Source organism: Ranitomeya imitator, chromosome 9, assembly GCF_032444005.1.
Source record: "Ranitomeya imitator isolate aRanImi1 chromosome 9, aRanImi1.pri, whole genome shotgun sequence".
Taxonomy (NCBI): domain Eukaryota; kingdom Metazoa; phylum Chordata; class Amphibia; order Anura; family Dendrobatidae; genus Ranitomeya; species Ranitomeya imitator.
Window position 1 is genome coordinate 76751098 of NC_091290.1, and position 23068 is coordinate 76774165.

The following is a 23068-nucleotide window of genomic DNA, read 5'->3' on the forward strand; positions in this document are numbered from 1 at the left end:
ACCTCACTTGCCATCACACCAGGGCAAGTGGGAAGAACGGAGGCTAAGCGACAGAATTGGCGCATCGTCTGGATGCGCCATTTCTTGTGGTGGCTGAGAGCTGATGTTTTTAGTCTCGGAGGGTGCTAATATACATAGCTCATTTGCAGGCTAATAATATCAGCCTGCAGCTGCCTGCCTAGCCTTTTCTGTGTATTAATTATAGAGGGGCCCCACATAATTTGATTTGTGAGGTCACCCATTTTAATAACCGGCAATGAGACTGTTTATCCTCTGTTGATCTGTCTATAAGAAGAAGCTAATGTTAAAATCACATTGCATACGGATCACATACGCATGTCATATGGATGCGAGGTGAGAAGAATCGCATTGTACTCACAAGACACTTGCATGACACACGTCTTACTTTTCTGGATCAACATCGGATTGATTTTTGAAATGTTAGTGTGACTCTAGCCTTTAAGAGAACCTATCACCTACAAAAATGCTATTTAGCTGCAGACATATTGGAAATCGCCAGGTACATAGCAGTAAAATCATATTAGGCTGGTGTACCTAAAGTGCAGCTCAAGGAAGAAAATAAAGTTTGTGTCCAGTCATCAAGACTGTGCAGGGACAGTGAACAGTCATCACTCACTACACAGTGACCGCACTGTTATCACTCCTCTGCATCTTCACTGCTTTGCACACAGACACTGCAGATTCTGACATACACTAATGGTCACTGTACACTGAGCGCTGACTGATCACCGCACTTGTACTACACCAATGACTGGAAGAGAGCGGATGCAGGGAGAATATAACTTCATTTTCCCTCTGTAGCTGCGCTCCCAATAAACCAGTATAACATGATTATAATGCTTTTCTCCTGCAGATTACCACTATGTCTGCTGGTAAATATCTTGTTTTGCAGGTGAGAGGTTTCCTTTAAAAATAAGTAATATAATGAGGGTCAGTTCTTTAGAAAAATGGCCTCTTGAATGTAGAATCAGTGTGAGTAAAAAGTTACCAGCTGCACATAGTCTGACAAAACAACGACTGTAGACAATACAGTATAATGCAGAGTTAAAAAGTCCTAAAAATAAAATTGAACAACTAATCTCAGCGCAGGGCTATGGCTACATTCTCCCATATGCACTTGCGTGGGCTGCAAATGTCAGTCTTGTTCTCAAGGTTTAAGTGTCTAGCCAGTTTTAAATCCTCTGTACAGCCAAAACTAGACATGTTTTAATTCCTGGTAAATCCTCAAGGTGAGGGTTGCCTATAAAAGAGATTGATGTGAGTGTTTCCAGTATCCTGACGTTGTACTGGAGCGCACAGGAGTGAAGGTAATGGAGCAATTAGGATTTTACTTTCTGTGGGACATAATGTCAGCCGAGAATCAATCACTAGAGGGGGACACATTTATCTTTTATGAGTGTCAGGTAATGAGTCTGTTTATCGTCTATTGATCTGTCTAGAAGACAATAATTCAATGCTAAAGAGTTTCTCCTATTCAGGAAAGTTTCTAGGTGTAATAATATATGCAATCCAAGGGGTATTTCCAGAAAATGTAACAAAAGGGAAAAACAGAACAACTAGGCTTCAAACAGAGCTAACAATCTGCATTGTTGTTTTGCGAAAATAAGCTTCTCCCGCAGTGCTTCCCTGCTGGGATCCCTAGTGATCAGCAGTAAAATGCCAGGGAATCTTACAGCAAGAGATACATTCCCCTGCAGCACTTCCACAGGAGAGATGAAGCATTACAAGCTGCCCATTGAATGTGATGGGTTGTTGGTGTAATGCACAGATGCGCTGGGTCCTCCAGAGATAGCTGGCTCATTGATGGTGACCTTCCCCTTTTAACTGAGAATTCTCTAAAGGGATATTTGACAATGGGGGTTTTACGCAAGACTTAACCTTTCTTTTAACCACCAAAAATAAGGACGATTTTTATTTGTAGGGTAATTTAATCAATAGTTCCCTGGAAAAGAAGACTATAGCGCTCTTGGATGTGCCTAGGATCATCTGAGGGTCTGTAAATGGGGAGGGATGACGTGAGATACCCTGGAGGGCTGCCTGAATGAGCCTTTTCCCTCTCAGCTCTGGGAATCATTAGGTCTGTATGGGTTTTGTCATTTCGTGACACAAGGAAAAATGAAAGAAGGTTTGCATTCATTGCCTTCAAGCAGAGAATGAGCAAGGCATGAAAACAAGAGTTGCATAGCTTTTCAGTATGTAATAACGGAGCTTTATGTTTAGGCTGTGTTCACACGCAGGTTTATAACCACGTCAGCCCTGCAGTCATTTCAATATTTACATGATTAATCTTTCGGGGAAACATATATTTCACCGGAAAAGTGGTGTGGCCATTGGGGTAAGTTCCCACAAATGTCTACAAAATCGTTCAGAGTTTCACCTAGAAAAGCTTCTTTCTCACTTCTCATTCGTGTGCAGCAGATATTAGTGATTTCCAGGACCATTTACAGTTCCTTATGTTACAGAATGGCAATGTAAAAATCAGATGACATACTGGGGCTTTGTACGGCATCTGAATATTTGTGTGCACCCAAACACTTGAATGAGTCCCCTCCGATTCTTGGAGAAACTACTGTAGTGCATCATCCAATTTCTTTCACACGTAGGTTCAGTGAATTAGGCTGGGTTCACATTACATTATAGGCAGTCCATTAGACGGAGTACGTTACACCGCGGCATAACATGGTGTAATGCAGTCCGTTAACGCCACCATTAAGCCATATGTCGGACGCATCGCTAGCGAACGGCCACAATGGGCATACGCTAGCGATGTGCCATCATTGAGTGACGGACCCTGGGACGCGGGCTGCAGCGTTTCTAGGTCCATCGCCGCTAGCGCAATCACATTTCGGCACTTGCGCTAACGCAGCCCGTTTAACGCATGTGTTGAACGGGCTGCTGTAACGCAATGTGAACTTAGCCTTAGTGAAAAAATCACTCATCTGCACTGCCTTATTGAATAACATTGGTCCTAGTATGGTCCACAGCGGCACGGGGCTGTTAAAAGCTGCAGAGTGACCACTGCGTGTGAACGCAGCCTAAGCGGTTTCTAACGTCTAATTAAAAGATAGGCAAAGATCTAAAAAGTCATCAATTACACCAACGTAGAACTAGTGCAATGTAAAATAACTAATTTTGATACATCTATAGCTGCTCTAAGATGTTGTTTGCTTTGATGAAGGCACATCCATAGGGGTCTGACCATCCAAGAGGCACGGACCCACTTTATCCTCATATGTCACCCTGGTAGCATCAGTTTTTTTTCTCATTCCTATTTTTCACTGAAGAAAGTATTACATTGTTTGAACTTTTTTATCCACTTTTATTTATTTTTTTATTTATTAACTTTGAGCAATGTATCAGTTCTAAGTGGATGACACTTATACCCATCTCTGCAGTACAAAGTATTTCTTCTCTGCGTCATCTGTTTTGCACAGACCCACATAGTCTTTCACGACGCATGAGAATAGGATGTGCACGGAGTCTCCCGGACAGGAGACATAGACGCGTTTCTAAAACAGATGTGCATGTGGGTGACTGAAACCCTACGGGTTCGTGTGTTGCCAAGAAAGAAGCAGACAGCACACAGATGTGTCACACGGAGGTGTGAATGCAGCCTTATCCTGGAGGAACACAATCTAAGCACACAAGCCTTGTAGACCAACAGCTCTTGTTTTTGTGTCAGCTGGCAGAATCCAGAGACAATAACCCATTATTGTCTGTGTCATGGATTATACCTCTCTGGCTTGCATACAAAAATGAAAAATGGAAGAGAATATTTCATTTAACATCTCTCTTCGGATATGACAAACCCTTTCTTGTTAGAAGGATCCACCATAAACAAAATAAGTCCCACTGCTGAGACCTCCAGTGATCAGCGCTAATCTGGCAGCAAGTGTTCAATTCCTTTGTAGCACAAGGGAAATGAAACTTTATATGCTGTCAATTAAAGTTCATGGTCCTCAGAGCAAGATATGTCCCTCTCTGCTCTGGGTGATTGATGGAGGTAGTAAACTTCTCACTATTAACTCCCAATGTGGACATCACGGGGCCCAATTTTAACAACCGTTTGAACCTGGTTTTAAAGGCAGGAAAGCAACAAGGTATTGTTTCTTCTACAGAACTTACGAAAACTGTTGAAGGAAAGAGCGCAAATAGTGTCTTATCTGAGAAGGTTAAAAGGTTAATCCATAGGATTGCACTCACCAGGTGCAGCTGAGTTGAAGCATTAAAAGGATTCGCTGCAGCAGATCCAGGAGTCCAGGAAGGACCAGCTGTTAGAAACAGATTGGGATAATTGTGGTAAATTTTGAAACTGCCGAATCACTAGAATTCCAGAATTATTAGTAAATGTGGCTTTATTATTCTACACGTTTCAGAGATCAAGACTCCTTCATCAGAAAACACCACAGGAACATCTGTAGTGTTTCCTGATGAAGGAGTCTTAAACTCTGAAAAGTGTTGAATAATAAAGCCACATGTACTAATAATTCTGGAATTCTAGTGATTCGGCAGTGCCAAAATTTACCACAATTACCCCTATCTGTATTCTACAGAACTTCGTTTTACTTACATTTTAATTTTAAAGGGAACCTGTCGATCGATTCATGCTGCCCAAACCACCTGCAGCGTGAATGAGATCCTGGCTGCCCAACTGCACGCACGTGGGTTTCACCATAGCATTTTAGAGAAAAGATGGTTTAGAAGATCCAGATCCAGGTGATTGACATATGTCTCAATGTGTATACACATGGAAGAGACCTGCCAATCACCTGGAACAATGCGGGGAGCTGCCAGCCTGGGCTGGACTAGTCTCCTCTTTCCATATGGTCCTTTGTATACGTTCCATGGATCTTCAAATTATGCTCTTTCTGAAATGCCAGATTGTTTCATACCAAAACATACCTGTTTGCAATGTTGCAGCTAAGATCTGATTCATACTGCCCGTCGTTTGGGCAGCATGAATCAGGTGACCGGTCCCCTTTAATGCTGCATGCAGGCCATTGTTGTATGCGTGTATATGCCACCATGATACTGTGGGTGTAGCTCTGTTCTGATGTTAAGTATCCAAAATTATTCAGTGGGAGGTAAAGCTTTTACTCCTATATTCCACAGGATGGAGAAGTTATTTCTATACGTGCTGGTTCTGTGCTGGAAGATAGTCCCTTGCACTACATGTGAGATGTCGAACATTACCATTGTGCTGGAGAAGGAGGAATGTAGTGCCTGCATCTCTGTAAATACCACCTGGTGCTCGGGATATTGCAGCACGAAGGTGAGCAAGATGAGTCTACAATACTGTATTAGAAACCCTTCTAAGTAGGTGCATTAGGTGCTGTTCACACTGGAATCATTGTAAAAGAGAATCTGTCAGCAGGATTTTATCCCCAAACTATTTATATGAGCATGTAGCTCTTTCAAACACAAATCCAACAATACCTTTACATGGACAGTCCGTTCCCCCATTACTGAGAAATCAGTGGTTGAATTGATATGCAAATTAGGCTGAAATGCTATGGTAGATCTAAAGCCTATGTCACTTCAGTCAAACAGGAGGAGGGGTCGTTGAGCAGGGAATAGAGCTGAAGTCTCATTTGCTTAGAAAGCCATCAGTCAAGTAGGAGGAGGCAGTGATGGGCGGTGAATAGAGCTGGAGTGACAGAGGCTTTAGATCTACAAATAGCTCTGAAGCCTAATTTAGAAATCAATTCAAACTCTGATTTCTCAGTAATGGACTTATGAAATAGCCATTTAAAGGTATTACTGGACTTGCCTTTGAAAGAGCTACATGTTCATCTAAACGAGGTGTGAATTCCTGCCCAGAGATTGCCTTTAATGGAGTATTCATACAATCCAAAGTTGTTGTTCAGTATTGCTAAAATTAATATGTTCAATAAGCCCATTGAAGAGAACTTACTCCCCCGCCAAAAAAGTGTCCCAGTGTCAGTCTGTGTAGATGACTGACTGGTTACATCCTCCAGTAGCTCTCTTGCACTTTGTAAAGCAGATCTTTCTCCCTGTGCAGACGTAAAGTACTTGGTTTTATGGTCTTAGTGCTTAGGGCTGACACGTGCAGTGTGGTCCAGACAGACCCTCAGTAGGTGCCACTTGGCTATGTACAATGCCAAACATATGCAGAAAAAAATCCACTTGAGTTGCCAATAACGATACTTATTAGAGGAAGGCACTAGGCAAATATTTGAGTTCATTTGGTTAATTATCACTGCTATGTGCGCTCCTCTTGATTCCACATGGGGATAGGAGGAACGTCAGCAGCAAACAAGAGGAGGGGACAAGCCAAAAACTTCAGGGAAATGTAGTCACAAAATAACTCGTTGCTTGGTCGCTCCATTTCCTTTCCATGACCCTTGGATTCTTTCCCCACATCTTCATTTGCTATCATTAGAGAGCCTATGATCAATGACAAAGGAACACCGCCTAAACTCTCCCTACACAGATGAATAATTACTAGAGATGACCGGAACTAATGAGATTCAAATTGGCCAAATTATAGAGATTTTACAAGAGAATTCAAATTGCAGGGAATTTATTCTCCTTGAATTGAGGTCTGGAGAGCCCACAAGGCATAATAATCTTAAGATGTAGAAAAAATAACAACTACTTTTCACCCCACACCTGTTGTTTGCTTTCCAACCTTTTGATGTTTGCCACGTGTTTTTATCACCTCTGCGTGCTGCATCTTCTCAGTAGCCCAGAACATCTATCCACAACTAGGCCTGGGGCCACCATGCACATTGTGGTGAGGTCTTCAAGGCATGTTCCACGACCTTGCAATGTGCTCTCTAGGCCGTGGCTATGCTTGGGAAGACTTTGCGCGTATTCAGATTTGCCACTCCTTTGTCATGGTCGGAAGTCCTGTCTCTGTGAGTAGATGCAGCATGCGGTGGCAGTAGGAAGATGTGGACGTGGCCAGAGAGATGAGATGAGTTGGGGGGTTTTAAGCATTTGCCAGCTCTCTATGGCCCAGCAAAACGGCCACCAGCCAAGCTGTCTATTGTCTGTTTGCTGAATCATAAAAATTCAGATGCTGCTTGATAGGTAACAACCTCTGGTACTCCCACCGACCTTGAGATTAATACCAGGTACTACATCATAATTCTATAATATTAGTATACCACTTGTTCCTATTACAGTGGTAAGTGTATTGAATTTGGTGCCCACTCCCAAACTCAAAATTAAATACACAACATCCTTAGGACAGTAGACGCCATAGGATAAAGGGGTGAAGCTAAAATTATTTTAAAAAAAATAATTTTTATTAGATCAACTAATATGATAAAATCCCTAAGTAAAATTGGTAAAATTGCTACCACTGTTGATTTCTTCACTCCAAGCTGGTTGGCTATTGTAGATTCAGTCTTCCCAGCCTGGTGCAGGGCTACAATTTTGTTTCTGGTGTCCTTTGACAGCTCTTTGGTCTTCACCATAGTGGAGTTTGGAGTCAGACTGTTTGAGGGTGTGCACAGGTGTCTTTTTATACTGATAACAAGTTTAAACAGGTGCCATTATTACAGGTAATGAGTGGAGGAAAGAGGAGACTCTTAAAGAAGAAGTTACAGGTCTGTGAGAGCCAGAAATCTTGATTGTTTGTTTCTGACCAAATACTTATTTTCCACCATAATATGCAAAAAAAATGTTAAAAAAACAGACAATGTGATTTTCTGGATTTTTTTGTCTCAGTTTGTCTCCCATAGTTGAGGTCTACCTTTTTAAGTGGTGGAACTTGCACTATTGCTGACTGACTAAATACTTTTTTGCCCCACTGTATGTCCGCTTCATTTTCCGAATCAATGGGGGTTCCAGTTGTCACCCCCCCCCGCCAATTAAAAACTGATGCAATCTATGATGCACCCCTGTAAAATAAAACATCCAGTCCAGCTGGGTGGGCTCCCCATAATGGCAGCATAGGTTGTCTGTATGGTACAGAAACCATTACATGGATTATATAGTGAGTTTAGCACACATTTATGAAGCAAGGCTAGATCTCTTACATGTGTACATGATTTTCAAACCACACAGCATAAATCATAAGGTAGAACAATATTTATTTTCTGCAGTTTCTTCAGGAATAAAAAGGAAATTATGAGCATATCAGCAGCATTTTTTTAAAAAATGATAATATTATAAAAGTCCTTTCCTTCACTCTATTTCCTCAGAAATGGCATGTGTTCGCTCCGCTGGTCTTCCTCCACTTACCGTTACTAGGGAGCGTTCCTTACAAGCTTTTTACACATATAATTGAGCTCATGAGGATTGAGTACAAGGCTAAAAATGAAAGGGAAAACCATGCCAGAATACATGTAACTCCGTCACTGCTGTGCTTGCTGTTCTCCTTTAAAGCTGTCTTAAAGGGATATGGTACTTAAGAAAAGAAATGAAGCTGAATGGATTTCATATTGCATATAACGACCCTTTGTGATATGGCCAGCGTAATATTTCTGTGCTGGGACAACTGACCATATTTTTCTAACCCTTATAATTGGAATAGACACCATTGAACTCTCCTCCACTAGGTGAAGCCTATAATCAATGTTATCATTTACCTAGAGCTAGTTGTCAGCTGCAGCCCCTGACTATAGACAGCCATAAGGAAACGCTGCATGCTAAAGGAAACATTTATCAGATAGAAAAGATTGTATCCTCCTATACAGTATTAATAAAATCAAGTCACTAGGGGGCGCTCACTGCATTCAAATTTTAAAGGGATTGATCCACAAAAAATATTTATTACCATAGTCGATGTCTATGGGACTGAAGAAGATAGTATAGCAGTTGGCTGTCTCCATCAGTTCTATAGAAATTGAACAATGTGAGATCACTACTTTATTCAGTCTCCTTGGGACCCCCGTTCTAGTGATCAATAGGGATCCCAGCAGTGGGGCCAACAGATCAGACATTTATACCTTTCATGAGAATAGGTGAAAAATGATTTTCAATGCACAGGCTCTTTAAATTAAATCTGTCAGGAGGATTGTACAAGCAGTTAAACTCATGAAATCCATACTTTGATAGTAGAAATCCGTTTTGTAGTTAATGAGGAATCTTGTGATGAAATCGTATGCAAATGAGCTGCGAGGGTTGTGAGGGAGACATTGCACTTGCAGCTCTCCTGTCCTTTCTCCCTCATTTCTCATTAACTACAAAAACGGATTTCTAGAATCAAAGTATGGATTTAATTTGTGTTAAAGAACTTACATAATCCTCATGACGGGTGTACAGTTCTTATGACGGGTGTACAGTTCTTATGACGGGTGTACAGTCCTTATGACGGGTGTACAATCCTTATGACGGGTGTACAGTCCTTATGACGGGTGTACAGTCCTTATGACGGGTGTACAATCCTTATGACGGGTGTACAGTCCTTATGACGGGTGTACAGTCCTTATGACGGGTATACAATCCTTATGACGGGTGTACAGTCCTTATGACAGTTGTAAAGTCCTTATGTCGGGTGTACAGTCCTTATGACGGGTGTACAGTCCTTATGATGGGGGTACAATCCTTATGACGGGTGTACAGTCCTTATGACAGTTGTAAAGTCCTTATGTCGGGTGTACAGTCCTTATGACGGGTGTACAGTCCTTATGACGGGTGTACAGACCTTATGACGGGTGTACAGTCCTTATGACAGTTGTAAAGTCCTTATGACGGGTGTACAGTCCTTATGACGGGTGTACAGTCCTTATGATGGGTGTACAATCCTTATGACGGGTGTACAGTCCTTATGACAGTTGTAAAGTCCTTATGACGGGTGTACAGTCCTTATGACGGGTGTACAGTCCTTATGACGGGTGTACAGTCCTTATGACAGTTGTAAAGTCCTTATGATGGGTGTACAGTCCTTATGACGGGTGTATGGTCCTTATGACGAGTGTACAGTCCTTATGACGGGTGTACAGTCCTTATGACGGGTGTACAGTCCTTATGACAGGTGTACAGTCCTTATGACAGTTGTAAAGTCCTTATGACGGGTGTACAGTCCTTATGACGGGTGTACAGTCCTTATGTAGGGTGTACAGTCCTTATGACGGGTGTACAGTCCTTATGACGGGTGTACAGTCCTTATGACAGGTGTACAGTCCTTATGACAGGTGTACAGTCCTTATGACGGGTGTACAGTCCTTATGACGGGTGTACAGTCCTTATGACGGGTGTACAGACCTTATGACGGGTGTACAGTCCTTATGACAGTTGTAAAGTCCTTATGTAGGGTGTACAGTCCTTATGACGGGTGTACAGTCCTTATGTCGGGTGTACAGTCCTTATGTTGGGTGTACAGTCCTTATGATGGGTGTACAGTCCTTATGACGGGTGTACAGTCCTTATGACGGGTGTACAGTTCTTATGACGGGTGTACGGTCCTTATGACGGGTGTACAGTACTTATGACGGGTGTACAGTCCTTATGACAGTTGTAAAGTCCTTATGACAGGTGTACAGACCTTATGACGGGTGTACAGTCCTTATGACGGGTGCACAGTCCTTATGTCGGGTGTACAGTCCTTATGTCGGGTGTACAGTCCTTATGACGGGTGTACAGTCCTTATGACGGGTGTACAGTCCTTATGACGGGGGTACAATCCTTATGATGGGTGTACAGTCCTTATGACAGTTGTAAAGTCCTTATGTCGGGTGTACAGTCCTTATGACGGGTGTACAGTCCTTATGACGGGTGTACAGACCTTATGATGGGTGTACAGTCCTTATGACAGTTGTAAAGTCCTTATGACGGGTGTACAGTCCTTATGACGGGTGTACAGTCCTTATGACGGGTGTACAATCCTTATGACGGGTGTACAGTCCTTATGACAGTTGTAAAGTCCTTATGACGGGTGTACAGTCCTTATGACGGATGTACAGTCCTTATGACAGTTGTAAAGTCCTTATGACGGGTGTACAGTCCTTATGACGGGTGTACAGTCCTTATGACAGGTGTACAGTCCTTATGAGGGGTGTACAGTCCTTATGACGGGTGTACGGTCCTTATGACGAGTGTACAGTCCTTATGACGGGTGTACAGTCCTTATGACGGGTGTACAGTCCTTATGACAGGTGTACAGTCCTTATGACAGGTGTACAGTCCTTATGACGGGTGTACAGTCCTTATGACGGGTGTACAGTCCTTATGACGGGTGTACAGTCCTTATGACGGGTGTACAGTCCTTATGACGGGTGTACAGACCTTATGACGGGTGTACAGTCCTTATGACAGTTGTAAAGTCCTTATGTAGGGTGTACAGTCCTTATGACGGGTGTACAGTCCTTATGACGGGTGTACAGTCCTTATTACGGGTGTACAGTCCTTATGACAGTTGTAAAGTCCTTATGTAGGGTGTACAGTCCTTATGACAGGTGTACAGTCCTTATGACGGGTGTACAGTCCTTATGACAAGAGTACAGTCTTTATGACGGGTGTACAGTCCTTATGACAAGAGTACAGTCTTTATGACAGTTGTAAAGTCCTTATGACGGGTGTACAGTCCTTATGACGGGTGTACAGTCCTTATGACGGGTGTACAGTCCTTATGATGGGTGTACAGTCCTTATGACGGGTGTACTGTCCTTATGACGGGTGTACAGTCCTTATGACGGGTGTACAGTTCTTATGACGGGTGTACAGTCCTTATGACGGGTGTACAGTCCTTATGACGGGTGTACAGTCCTTATGACGGGTGTACAGTTCTTATGACGGGTGTACAGTCCTTATGACGGGTGTACAGTCCTTATGACGGGTGTACAGTTCTTATGACGGGTGTACAGTCCTTATGACGGGTGTACAGTCCTTATTACGGGTGTACAGTCCTTATGACGGGTGTACAGTCCTTATGACGGGTGTACAGTCCTTATGACGGGTGTACAGTCCTTATGACGGGTGTACAGTAATCATGACAGGTTCTCGATAAATTGTTTTCAGTACAGTAGCTCCCCCTTGTGGTGGTCTCATGCAGCCAGAATTGTATTAATTACCCTACGACTTTGGATGGCATGCAGAGAAATGCTACTTTGGTGGAGACTTCAGTAGTGTTTTGATCCGTGTACCAATGTATCTGTTGGACCTTGTAATTTGTGTATACGTCAATGGTAACCTGCTTTTAATTTGCAAAAATGCAACCAATAAAATAGATTTATTTAAACTTCTTATATATTTATGCTGTTTAAATATGTATATAATATGTAATGTTTTCTCATTGTAGGATCCTAATTTAAGGTACTCCCACAAGTCTGAAAAACAAGGAGTCTGCACATACACAGACATTGCTTATGAAACGGTGAAAATCCCCGGCTGCCCCGAGAACGTAGATCCTTTCTACACTTATCCGGTGGCAGTCGATTGCCATTGTGGGCGATGTGATTCTGAAACTACTGACTGTACAGTGAGAGGTTTAGGTCCTACCTACTGTTCCATCAGACAAGACTGACAGATGAAGCTGATACCTTTATCATGTGCAATGAGCAAGTGCAAAATATTGTGTCCATTCTAAAGAGCAATTCCATCTAAAATTGAGAAAAAAAAAACGGTATATTTGAGTCCCTGAAGAATCTTCTTCTGTTTAGTTGTTTAAAGTGAAGCGTTGGCGAAAATGTCAAAAATTGGGTTTCGTTTAGACCAAAGTCTTGAAAAGCCTGCAGATCAGTGGGATATCAGGACAGAAGGGCTCAGCTAAGTGCTGTGTTCCCTGACTTCAGCAATTCAGTAATCTTTGCACAGATCCTTAGACCATCTATGATCCATACATTACTTTGGCCAAGTTCAAACATCTGCACACCAGGCTGTCAGGAGACTTCCGGTCAGTTTGGGCATTGTTGTCCGTACGTAGACCACATAATATGGTCATGTGAAAAGCTAAAGACAGCTAAAGAGGCACAGTGCCCAGCTCGGTGCTTCTTCATTTCAGCAACCAGTGGAGATTGTAGGACCCGAGCCACCACACTAGGACTACTGGACTCGTGAACCCTGACTAGAACTACTGCAAGTAAGTAGTCAAAATGACTATACCAGTAGTCCTAGTGTTAAAGACTTCTCACATTGTGCTATGACATGTCAGAAGTATCTTCTAATGTTAGCAACCTTTATCATTTCCGTTATCAGTTGTATCCATTTTTCAACATTGGCATGAAACATACTACGAACATTCTCTGTGGCATCTTTTTCAGTTTTTTACCAGCCCATCTGCTTTTTGGGAATTTTTTTTTGTTTGATCCATAATTTACAGTTACTTTGAAATGTATGTATTGTCCCTATATTGAAGCAATATATAATATGCAAATGACCCGGCCTTTCCAATGTCTCATTAGGCAGCATGGTCCCTCACTGGTTAGCACTTTTGGGCTCAAATCCCACCAAGGACAACATCTGCAAGGAGTTTGCATGTTCTCCCTGGGTTTGCGTGGGTTTCCTCTAGGTTCTCCGGTGTCCTCCTACACTCCAAACACTGATAGGGAACCAAGATTGTGAGTCCCAATGGGGAGAGTGATGATAATGTCTTTGCCGCGGAAAATTATGGCGCTATGTAGTTGAGGAAAATTAACAAATAATATTAATGGATTTACGAATTTCACTGTTAGTTATGAGTTAGGCCCCCATTCCCTCAAAGTCTTCCTGCTCCTCACAACTCACATTATATGGGATTTATTGACATTTCCTCCATGATCAGTCCAATAACAGCCTCAGTTTTCAAGGGAATAAACCCTCAAGCGACAGAATATCTGAGAGAACAGTTCAAAGACATATTTATAAGATATTATAGGTGGAATTGCACTTTATATCTATGAGAAAGCAGCATGCTAATGTATTAAGATATGTATAAATGTATGGAAAGCAACTTTCCGCAGCACCTAGGGCAATATGAGCAGGATATAAATTGCTGTTTTTAGCTTGTGTTGTTTTTATGTTTCTACTTAATGAACATAAATGTCCTGCCAGGAGCTGTCTTAATGTAGACGTAGATTTAATCTGTACTTCAGAATTTTAAGTTCATAAATATCTTTTACCTGAAGTCGAAGGAGACGTTTTGTTATTTCGCTCCATCAGAGCAAACGGAGGTAGATGAAAGGTGATTAATATATTACTAACTATGGCAAAAGAAGAAGGAGGACATGAAGTTGGCTGGATAACCCCACTACATCCCCATCCAAAAGTGAACTGCCATAAGTATTTCTGATGAGCCAGAATAGCAGATGACTGAAAACATCTGATTTGCCTAATATTACACATGTTGCCTGACTAGTTAGACCATTCATAGAAGTGCAAAGAATGCAAGTTGCATCTTCTGAAAGCATTGGAAAAGCAGCAATTGTAACAGACATTATGTGGATTACTCAGAAGAAGAGGAGATATAGAGGAATGTATGACTGCGGGATCAGACTACACAGACTTGGTTGTCTGTTTCCAAGGAAATGTATAGATATGAATAAAGAATCAGAAATATCTAATGAAAACATTGCAGATTTTCGTCATGACTCATTTTTTCATGCATTTGGACAATTAAAAAATTTGGTTTTGAAGATAAAGGCATTTAAATTGGACTTGTCACTCAAAAATATTGAGTTGTAAAAAATCTAAGCTCTGCTGATTCTGCTGCTCTTTTCCATTTTGTGCTGTGTCGCTCCTTTGCAGAGATATTCACATTTGATACTTTTGGAGCGCAGTATGTGAAATCTCTTCTTGTATTGCAACTGGACGTTTCTTCAAAGTCTTTATTTCTCTTAACATGGGCAGCACATTAGCTAAAGGGCTAGCACTGTTGCTTTGCAGTGCTGGGGTCCTGGGTTCAAATCCCTCCAAGGAAAAAATCTGCAAGGAGTTTGTAGGTTCTCCTCATGTTTGTGTTTGCGCTGTTTTCTCTCACACTACAAAGACATACTGATAGGGAATGTAGATAGTGAGCCCCAATGGGAACAGTGATGATGTATGTAAAGAGTTGTGGTATTTAATAGTGCTATATAAGTAAATAAAATAAATACATAAAAAATGTGCTTTCACTGTTCCCTCCTAGTTGCTGAGCAACATCTGACACTGATAGATTGGCTGCTGAGCTTTAATTGGCAACATCTGGGAAAGAGGAGTTAAAACTTATGCCCCCATACAATACTCTTAAGAAACACTCAGGTGGTTTGCACGCAGAAATTTCACATACTGTGCTCCCAAAGCAATAACTTTAATATCTCTGCAAATGAATAAAATGGAAAACAGTGGCAGCCATGTATACTTTTCTCTGAAATGCTCTGGCATTTCAGAGAAAATGCACTTTAAAAACCTGATTAGTCCAACTCCGCCCCGGCTACCTTCTCCCAGCGCTGCAGAAGGTGACAGGTCTATCACTGTGTGCACAGAGCCAGATTAGTTTAGTCTTCTTACAATTATAGAACAAACATAGTTGTAAGGGACCTCAAGGGTCAAAGTGTCCAAGCCCCTGCTCAATGCAGGATTCACTAAACATGTCTGTCCAGCCTCTGTTTACAGCTGCTGGGTGAGACAAGAAGCAGAACGGATCCATTCCCTGCAGCTCCGCTTCCATTTTCTCCTGCAGGCAGCAGAGCTGCAGGGATTGCTCCCTGCTTGTTGCACATGCGGGCAATCTGGCCAGGAGCCCCACAGAGCCGGATAAACTGGTCAGAAAGCCCTCAATATTAGCCGCTCTGCAGGCAGGGCCGGTTTTAGGCAAAGTGGGGTCCTAGGCAAAGTTTAAAATGGGGCCCCAAATGCTAACATATTGCACATCACACAGAAGCATTTTGGTTGTAGTTACATGCGTTGAGTTCAGGCAGCTAACTGAGTGATCGACAATACTGAAATCATTCAACGCTTGTTTCCCAGCCTCTTTACACCAACTGTGAAAGAATGATGGGGACAGAACAATCACTAATAGATCACCATACAGTATCATGTTATCAGCAGCACATCTACAGTTTACACCGGCGATGTGCTGCTGAGAACAATGATTTCTGTTCTGGCATAAGCAATAGTGATGAGCGAACGTGCTCGCCACTGCTCGTTACTCGCCCGAGCATCACTATGCTTGGTGTACTCGGCGAGCAGCGATCATTTCCGGGATTATTTGTCGGTAACTGGTGTCTCCACCCAGCATTTTTGGCGGACTTTAGAGACCCAATCATGGTGCAGGGATTGTCTGCCAGGCCATGAAAAACAGCAGCCATCTTCGTTGTGGTCGTGCAGAGTTTGGCTTGGCCGCAAAGCATCATCCCGAGTATAAGAGACTTGGCGCCGCCCTGCTCGCTGCATTCTGTTCCTGTTTCAGCGAGAGTAGGGAGAGCTGCTGCCGAGATAGGGTCAGAATCGTGTTTTTTAGAGTTAGTGTAGGTCTGTACCTCTCACATCCACAACTCCTCAGAAACCAAAAGTCCTTTTTAGGGCTAATTCATGGGTCCCGATATTGCAGCGCTAGGTAGGGACGGCATGGCATATCCACATCAGAGTGCAGCGCCCCAGAGACCTGGTCGTTGCAGTATGACGCTCTGCCACTAAGGGGAGTGATGGTACGTCTGATGGCACTAAAGGAGTTCTCCTGACCAGGTGTCACTAGAACACTTTACACTTCACACTCCGGCCACTAGGGGGAGCAAAAGGCTTTATATATTGGGCCACTCCTCACACTGGTAAAACTAGGGGTCGGGGAGGAAGTTAGTTAGAAGCTGACTGGGTTGGATTCAGGCAACATCCCATGGCAGGGGGTGTTGCAGGGAGAAGACACAGGGGGGTCCCTGTCAGGCGTGGGAACCTGGCAGGTGCCTAGCGAACAGAACAGAATGTAACGGAACCGCACCTGCACACCCCGCGGCGGTATCCAAGAGAGAGACACGAAGGGAAGGATATTGTGGAACAGTATAAACGAAATCAAGCACAAAGGAGTACCAGTAGGAGTCGTGCCGTGAGACCGAGGCAACATCCTACTGAGGCGCGTAGCCGGTGGCCGGAACACCGCGGGAGTAACTGACTCTAGGCCTTACTTCGAACTCCGCAGGACAGTTAATTATAGGTTGGCTGTCTCACCTAAACACCTACGAAGACATAGGGGGCAACAGTGGGAGAGGGGCGTCTCTAGGGTCCCGGAAGACCTCCAGGTGCGTCCTAGCCATAACATATCTGGGGGACGTTGAACTAGAAATATCTGGAACCAAAGAGAGAGAGAGCTGTAGAGAACGAACGAACGAGAACAGCAGTTATGAGGACTATTCCGAATGCTCAGCAGGGTAGGACTGCAACACACAGGCGCTAGTCGTAGGCAACAATTTCCATCTGCGAGGGAAACTCTGGATGTGCCCATCAGACCGGCCGATCTCAGATAGCCCTGTTAAGCGTGCTCTGGATTGAGGACCCTGAAGTCTTCAGTAAAGAGGTAAAGAGACTGCAACCCTGTGTCCTCGTTATTGACTGCACCCTACACCATTACCATCTACCTTACTGGGAAGCCCTGGGGACATATTTCACCTGTGGGAAGGTATACCATCCAGCTGCCATTCCATCACCCCAGAGGACCCCACAGCAGCGTCGGTCACCCTGACGGAACACCACAGGTGGCGTCACGAACCCCTGACAGACTGCACCACCTTTATTGGACGCCCCTTAGCAGGGTCGCGGACCGGGTCTAGCCACCGTGACAGCCTCAGAACCGAAACAGAGAGGCACGGTACCGAGAACTCGTGGCCCTGTGTCTGGGGGCGCTCCAAGTGCAAGGCCTGCAGGCACTGTATGTGCGTCCATTGCTCCCACTGCATCCTTCCCAGAGTTCCATAACTGCCTGCTGCTGCAGCTTTTTTACTATATAACAATTTTTTTTTTCAAAGAATTCACCCCCCAAAAAATAAATATACAGTCTGTTCTGTCAAACTGAGGCCTGTTGAAAAATCCTAGTTTGTCAGGCATACGTAGCATAGTTGTGTGTGCTACCCTTGTGCCACTTTTTTGGGGGGTTTTAAATTCACTGAAAAAGGCCTCATATATCTCTGCTCCAACTTTGGGCATTGTAGGCCGGTGTACTTATTTTTTGGCTGTCTGATACTCAAATTCTATACTGAACTATTTTGCATATCAAACAAAAAAAAGCCACGTATTTGCAAGTGCGGTATTTCCGTGACAGCCGTCATATATCTGCGTGCTCCGAGTTTGGTCATTGTAGGCCGGTGTACTTATTTTTTGGCTGTCTGCTACTCAGTATCTATACAGCACTATTTTGCATAAATTAACTTCACAAAAAAAACTAACAATTGAATACAGTCTGTTAGGTCAGGCTGAGGCCTGCCTGATGTTTTGGTTTGAAAAATCGTACATTTGCAGGCATACTGATCAGATATTATTTCGCTACTAATAAAGCCATTTGTGTTGAGCATTTGAAATAGTGCAGTAGTCCACTTAAAATTGTTAAGGCAAGAGGCAAGGGACGGGGAAGTGGACGTGATGCTGATGGTGCATCCAGATGACGAGGCCGTGGCCAAGGTGAAAGTGGGCAACAACAAAGACCCACATCTTCTCACTCGACCTTCCTGTCCCAGTTTCTAGGGGACCACAGCACACAACTATTGAAGCCAGAGCAGTGTGAAACGGTTGTTGGTTGGATAGCGGATAATGCTTCCAGTCACTTAGTCAAGTCAGAGTAGCCGTGAGTGTGGCCAGGACATTCCTTACCCTGATCGTCCATCCTCCCACCATGCTGAGTGCCCTGAGACAATTGATCCCACACTTGGACACTGAAGAGCTGTTCAGTTTTCCATTTCAAGAATCAGAACTCTTTGCCGGTCATCTTGAAGTGGGGAAAGATGAGATGGCATGTAGAGCTGCCCAAAGCTTTGACAAGCCCCGGCCACATGAAGGCGATGGTGGGAAAGTGTCACAAGAGGTGGACGATGATGACACACAATTGCCAGAAAGTCAGGAGGAGGAGCAGGGTGCGGATGTGGAAGATGAAGTGGTGGATGACATAGTGACTGACCCAACCTGGTAGGAGGACATGCATAGCGAGGTGAGCAGCACAAATGGGGAAGGAGGTATATCCCCCCACAAGAGAGGCAGGAAGAAGCAGTGTGATGCCCGCAGACAGAAGGCGTACATCCGTTCCTAGTAACACCAACAGGAGGGAAGTTTCCATTCCAACTGCTAGATCTTCCCGAGTCTGGTTATTTTTTAAAGACTCTGCCGATGACCCCAAACAGGCCATTTGCAGCACCTGCCATGCCCGCATCAGCAGGGGTAGCAAAACAACCAGCCTGACCACCACCAGCATTATCAGTCACATGCAAACAAAGCACCCGACTTTGTGGGCCGAACGCCAGGCTCCAGGACCACTGCCTGCTGGTCACACCACTGCTTCTTCCACTGTTTGGATGAACATATACCATACAGGACAACGTAAATAAAGGGGTGCCACAGAGACCAGAACCCATGTAGGCGTCTCAAATGTGCACCAAAAGGACACTCCCAAACATAATATAAAGCATTAGAAAAAATTGGAGCAAAAAAAGTCCAAAAGTAATCAAAGTATCAATTTATTGAAAAATAATATACAACATGTAAATAGACTAGGATCAGGTAATAACAAAGGACAGTGATATCCTGACAAAAGATGTTAAGTATTTAACATGGGTAAAAGTGCTCAAGTGCAACAAGAGAGAGACCGGAAGGTTCAAAGTAAAAGATAGGAACAAGTTTCCAAATGGCTACATTAGTCTGCATGCTATGCCATTGTATAGGACTGGGTCCAAAACTTGAATCATTGCTAATCATTGCACAATACTAATGTGTCAGGATCAGTGTCCACACCGCCACCACTTCTTCCACTGTTTTGCATAGAAGCCAATCCCCAGTACACCATGCATGTGAAGATGCTTCTAGTCCTGCACCTGTTGTGGCCCACAGTCAAGCAGCACCACCAGCAAGCCCGTCCACATCCTTGTCCCATCACAGCGCTTTTGTTTATTATAACCCAGTCTTTGGAACGCAAGCAGAAATACCAAGCCAACGCCCTACAGGCCACAGTCCTCAATTCTAATATTTCTCTTCTGCTTGAGCTAGAAATGCTGCCTTTTAGACTTGTTGAGATGGAAGCTTTCCGCAACCTGATGGTGGCAGCCGTCCCAAGGTACTCGGTCCTCAGTCGCCACTATTTCTCCCGATGTGCCGTACCGTACACCAGCATGTGTCCCACAACATTACCCTTTCCCTCAACAATGCTGTTACAGGGAAAGTCCACCTAACCACGGATGCGTGGACAAGTGCTTGTGGGCAGGGACGGTACATCTCAATGACATCACACTGGGTTAACATAGTGGAAGTTGGGACCCAGTCGGACTTTGGGATGGAACACATCCTCCCCACGCCGAGGATGCTGGCCCTACATCAATCAGGGTTGCCCCCACAGTCTACAGCTCCTGCACCACCTCCTCCTCCTCTTCTTCATCCTCCATCTCTGAAATCAACACATTAGTCAGAAGCTGGAAGCACTGCAGCGCTGCCTCAGCCAAGTGGCAACAGGCTGTGCTGAAGCTAATCTGCATAGGTGACAAACCCCACAATGCAGAAGAGTTGTGGACAGCGATGAAAGAGCAGTCAGATGTTTGGATGACACCGCTGAACCTACAGCCATGGTCGTGTGTGACAATGGCCGTAACCTGGTGGCGGCTCTGAGGCAAGGTGAGCTCACACACGTACCTTGCTTGGCCCATGAGCTTAACCTCATGGTTCAACATTTTCTGAAAAGCTACCGGAGCTGCCGGATCTGCTAGTGAAAGTACGCCATCTGTCTGCCCATTTTAGAAAGTCAGCTACAGCTTCAGCAGCGTTTTCAGCTTCCAGCTCACCCACTATTGTGTGATGATGTCCCCACGCACTGGAACTCTACGCTGCATATGTTAGAAAGGATTTGTGAGCAGAAGAGGGCCGTTGTTGACTATCAACATCAACAAGGCTGTCGAATTTCAGGTCAGACTCCATACATAAGACCTCAGGAGTAGACATGGATGTCAGACATATGTAACATTCTCCAAAACTTTGAGGACTGCACCAAGATGGTAAGCGGCGATGACGCTATAATTAGCATCACCATCCCGCTTCTCAGCATTCTGAAAACCTTTCTGCTCACAATCAAAGAGGATGCATTGCAGGCAGAGCACGAGGACATGGAGCAAGGAAACATGCAGGGGTTTACACTCAGCCTAGTCTCATGTCTTCTCAACGTGGATTGGTAGGCAATGATGAGGAGAAGGAGGAGAAAAACAGGAGCTACTTTCATGCGCTATAACACATCTGTATTTGCTTCTGTTCAGCGGGGATGGCCTGAGGACAGGGAGGAGGATGAGGAGGAAGACAGCATGGTCAGTCGTCCTGTTGGTGAGGACATGGAAGTCTTGCTTGTTAGCAGTCTGGCACGCATGGCTGACTTTATGTTGCGCTTCATTTCATGTGACCCTTGGATTATCAAAATTTTGGGTGACACTCATTACTGGTTGGTGACACTTCTAGACCCTCGCTACAAGGAGAACTTTCCATCTCTTCTGCCTGAGGCAGAGAGATGTGCTAAAATGTCGCAGTACCAGAGGACCCTTGTAGCGGAATTACTTAGAAAATTCCCATGTGAGAACACTGCAGCAGACGTCAGAGTTTGTTGTACAGCCAAAGAGTCCAAGCGAGAGAGACAGAAGTGCAATCCAGCTCAGGCAGGGGAACAATGGCCAAGTTCTGAGACAGTTTTATCAGACCCTCCCATCGTGGTGGCAGAGAGGCAAGGGGTGCTGTCACAAGAAGTGCAATGTTTGGGAATATGGTGAGGGAGTACCTTGCAGCTCGTACAAACGTCCTTAGTGATTCCTCTGTGCCTTTTAATCATTGGGGATCCAAGGTGGAAACTTGGCATGAACTGGCTCTCTACGCCTTGGAGCTTCTGGCCTGCCCTGCTGCTAGTGTTCTGTCGGAGCGGGTTTTTAGCGCTGCTGGTGGAATTATCACAGATAAGTGCGTCTGCTTGTCAACTGAAAATGCTGACAGGCTGCCTCTTATAAAAAATAAACAAGGCCTTGATTGGGAAAAACTTCTGTACACCGCCAAGTGAAACCAGTGAAACATAACTTCAAATACATTCTCTCTTTTGGGTAGGTGTATTCTCATGCACCTCTTCACAACCACACATGGGTATATGAGTCACCTGCCAGGGCCGTGGGGTGTTGTGAATTCTGTTGTCGGGTTCTCTCCTGTGGTCATGAATGGTACTTCAGCTGGTTCTGTCCATGGACTTCCTCTGGTGGGTGTTTCTGAGTTTCCTTCCACAGGTGACGAGGTTAATTCGTTAGCTGGCTGCTCTATTTAGCTCCACTTGGATCTTTGCTCCATGCCACCTGTCAATGTTCCAGTATTGGTCCAGTTCACTTCTGGATCGTTCTTGTGACCTGTCTTCCCAGCAGAAGTTAAGTTCCTGCTTGTTTTTCTTTGGTTTGCTATTTTTCTGTCCAGCTTGCTATTTTTATTGTTGTCTTGCTTGCTGGAAGCTCTGGGACGCAGAGGGAGCGCCTCCGCACCGTGAGTCGGTGCGGAGGGTCTTTTTGCGCCCTCTGCGTGGTCTTTTTGTAGGTTTTTGTGCTGACCGCAAAGCAACCTTTCCTATCCTCAGTCTGTTCAGTAAGTCGGGCCTCACTTTGCTAAATCTATTTCATCTCTGTGTTTGTATTTTAATCTTACTCACAGTCACTATATGTGGGGGGCTGCCTTTTCCTTTGGGGAATTTCTCTGAGGCAAGGTAGGCTTTATTTTTCTATACTCAGGGCTAGCTAGTTCCTTAGGCTGTGCCGAGTTGCATAGGGAGCGTTAGGAGCAATCCACGGCTATTTCTAGTGTGTGTGATAGGATTAGGGATTGCGGTCAGCAGAGTTCCCACGTCCCAGAGCTCGTCCTTATTATCAGTAACTATCAGGTCATTCCGTGCGCTCTTAACCACCAGGTCCATTATTGTCCTGACCACCAGGTCATAACAGTACAGGTGGCCCAAAGTACTAATGCATCTCAATAGAGGGATAAGAGAAGTTCTGAG

At 44.2% G+C, this 23068-nt stretch overlaps 1 protein-coding gene across 1 annotated transcript; it reads left to right on the forward strand.

Moving 5' to 3' along the window:
* The first annotated feature begins 5134 nt into the window (after positions 1-5134).
* Positions 5135-12582, forward strand: FSHB (follicle stimulating hormone subunit beta). The gene is made up of 2 exons (XM_069740529.1): positions 5135-5293; positions 12233-12582. Exons 1-2 carry the CDS (start codon positions 5135-5137, stop codon positions 12455-12457), a joined length of 384 nt encoding a protein of 127 aa, XP_069596630.1. The 3' UTR covers positions 12458-12582.
* Positions 12583-23068: the final 10486 nt, after the last annotated feature.

What these genes read in the sequence shown, in the direction of transcription:
- FSHB (XM_069740529.1), top strand. Translation starts at nt 5,135, where the DNA reads ATGGAGAAGTTATTTCTATACGTGCTGGTTCTGTGCTGGAAGATAGTC. An exon ending in CGGGATATTGCAGCACGAAG is followed by an intron (nt 5,294 to 12,232) that starts GTGAGCAAGATG and finishes TTCTCATTGTAG; the next exon opens with GATCCTAATTTAAGGTACTC.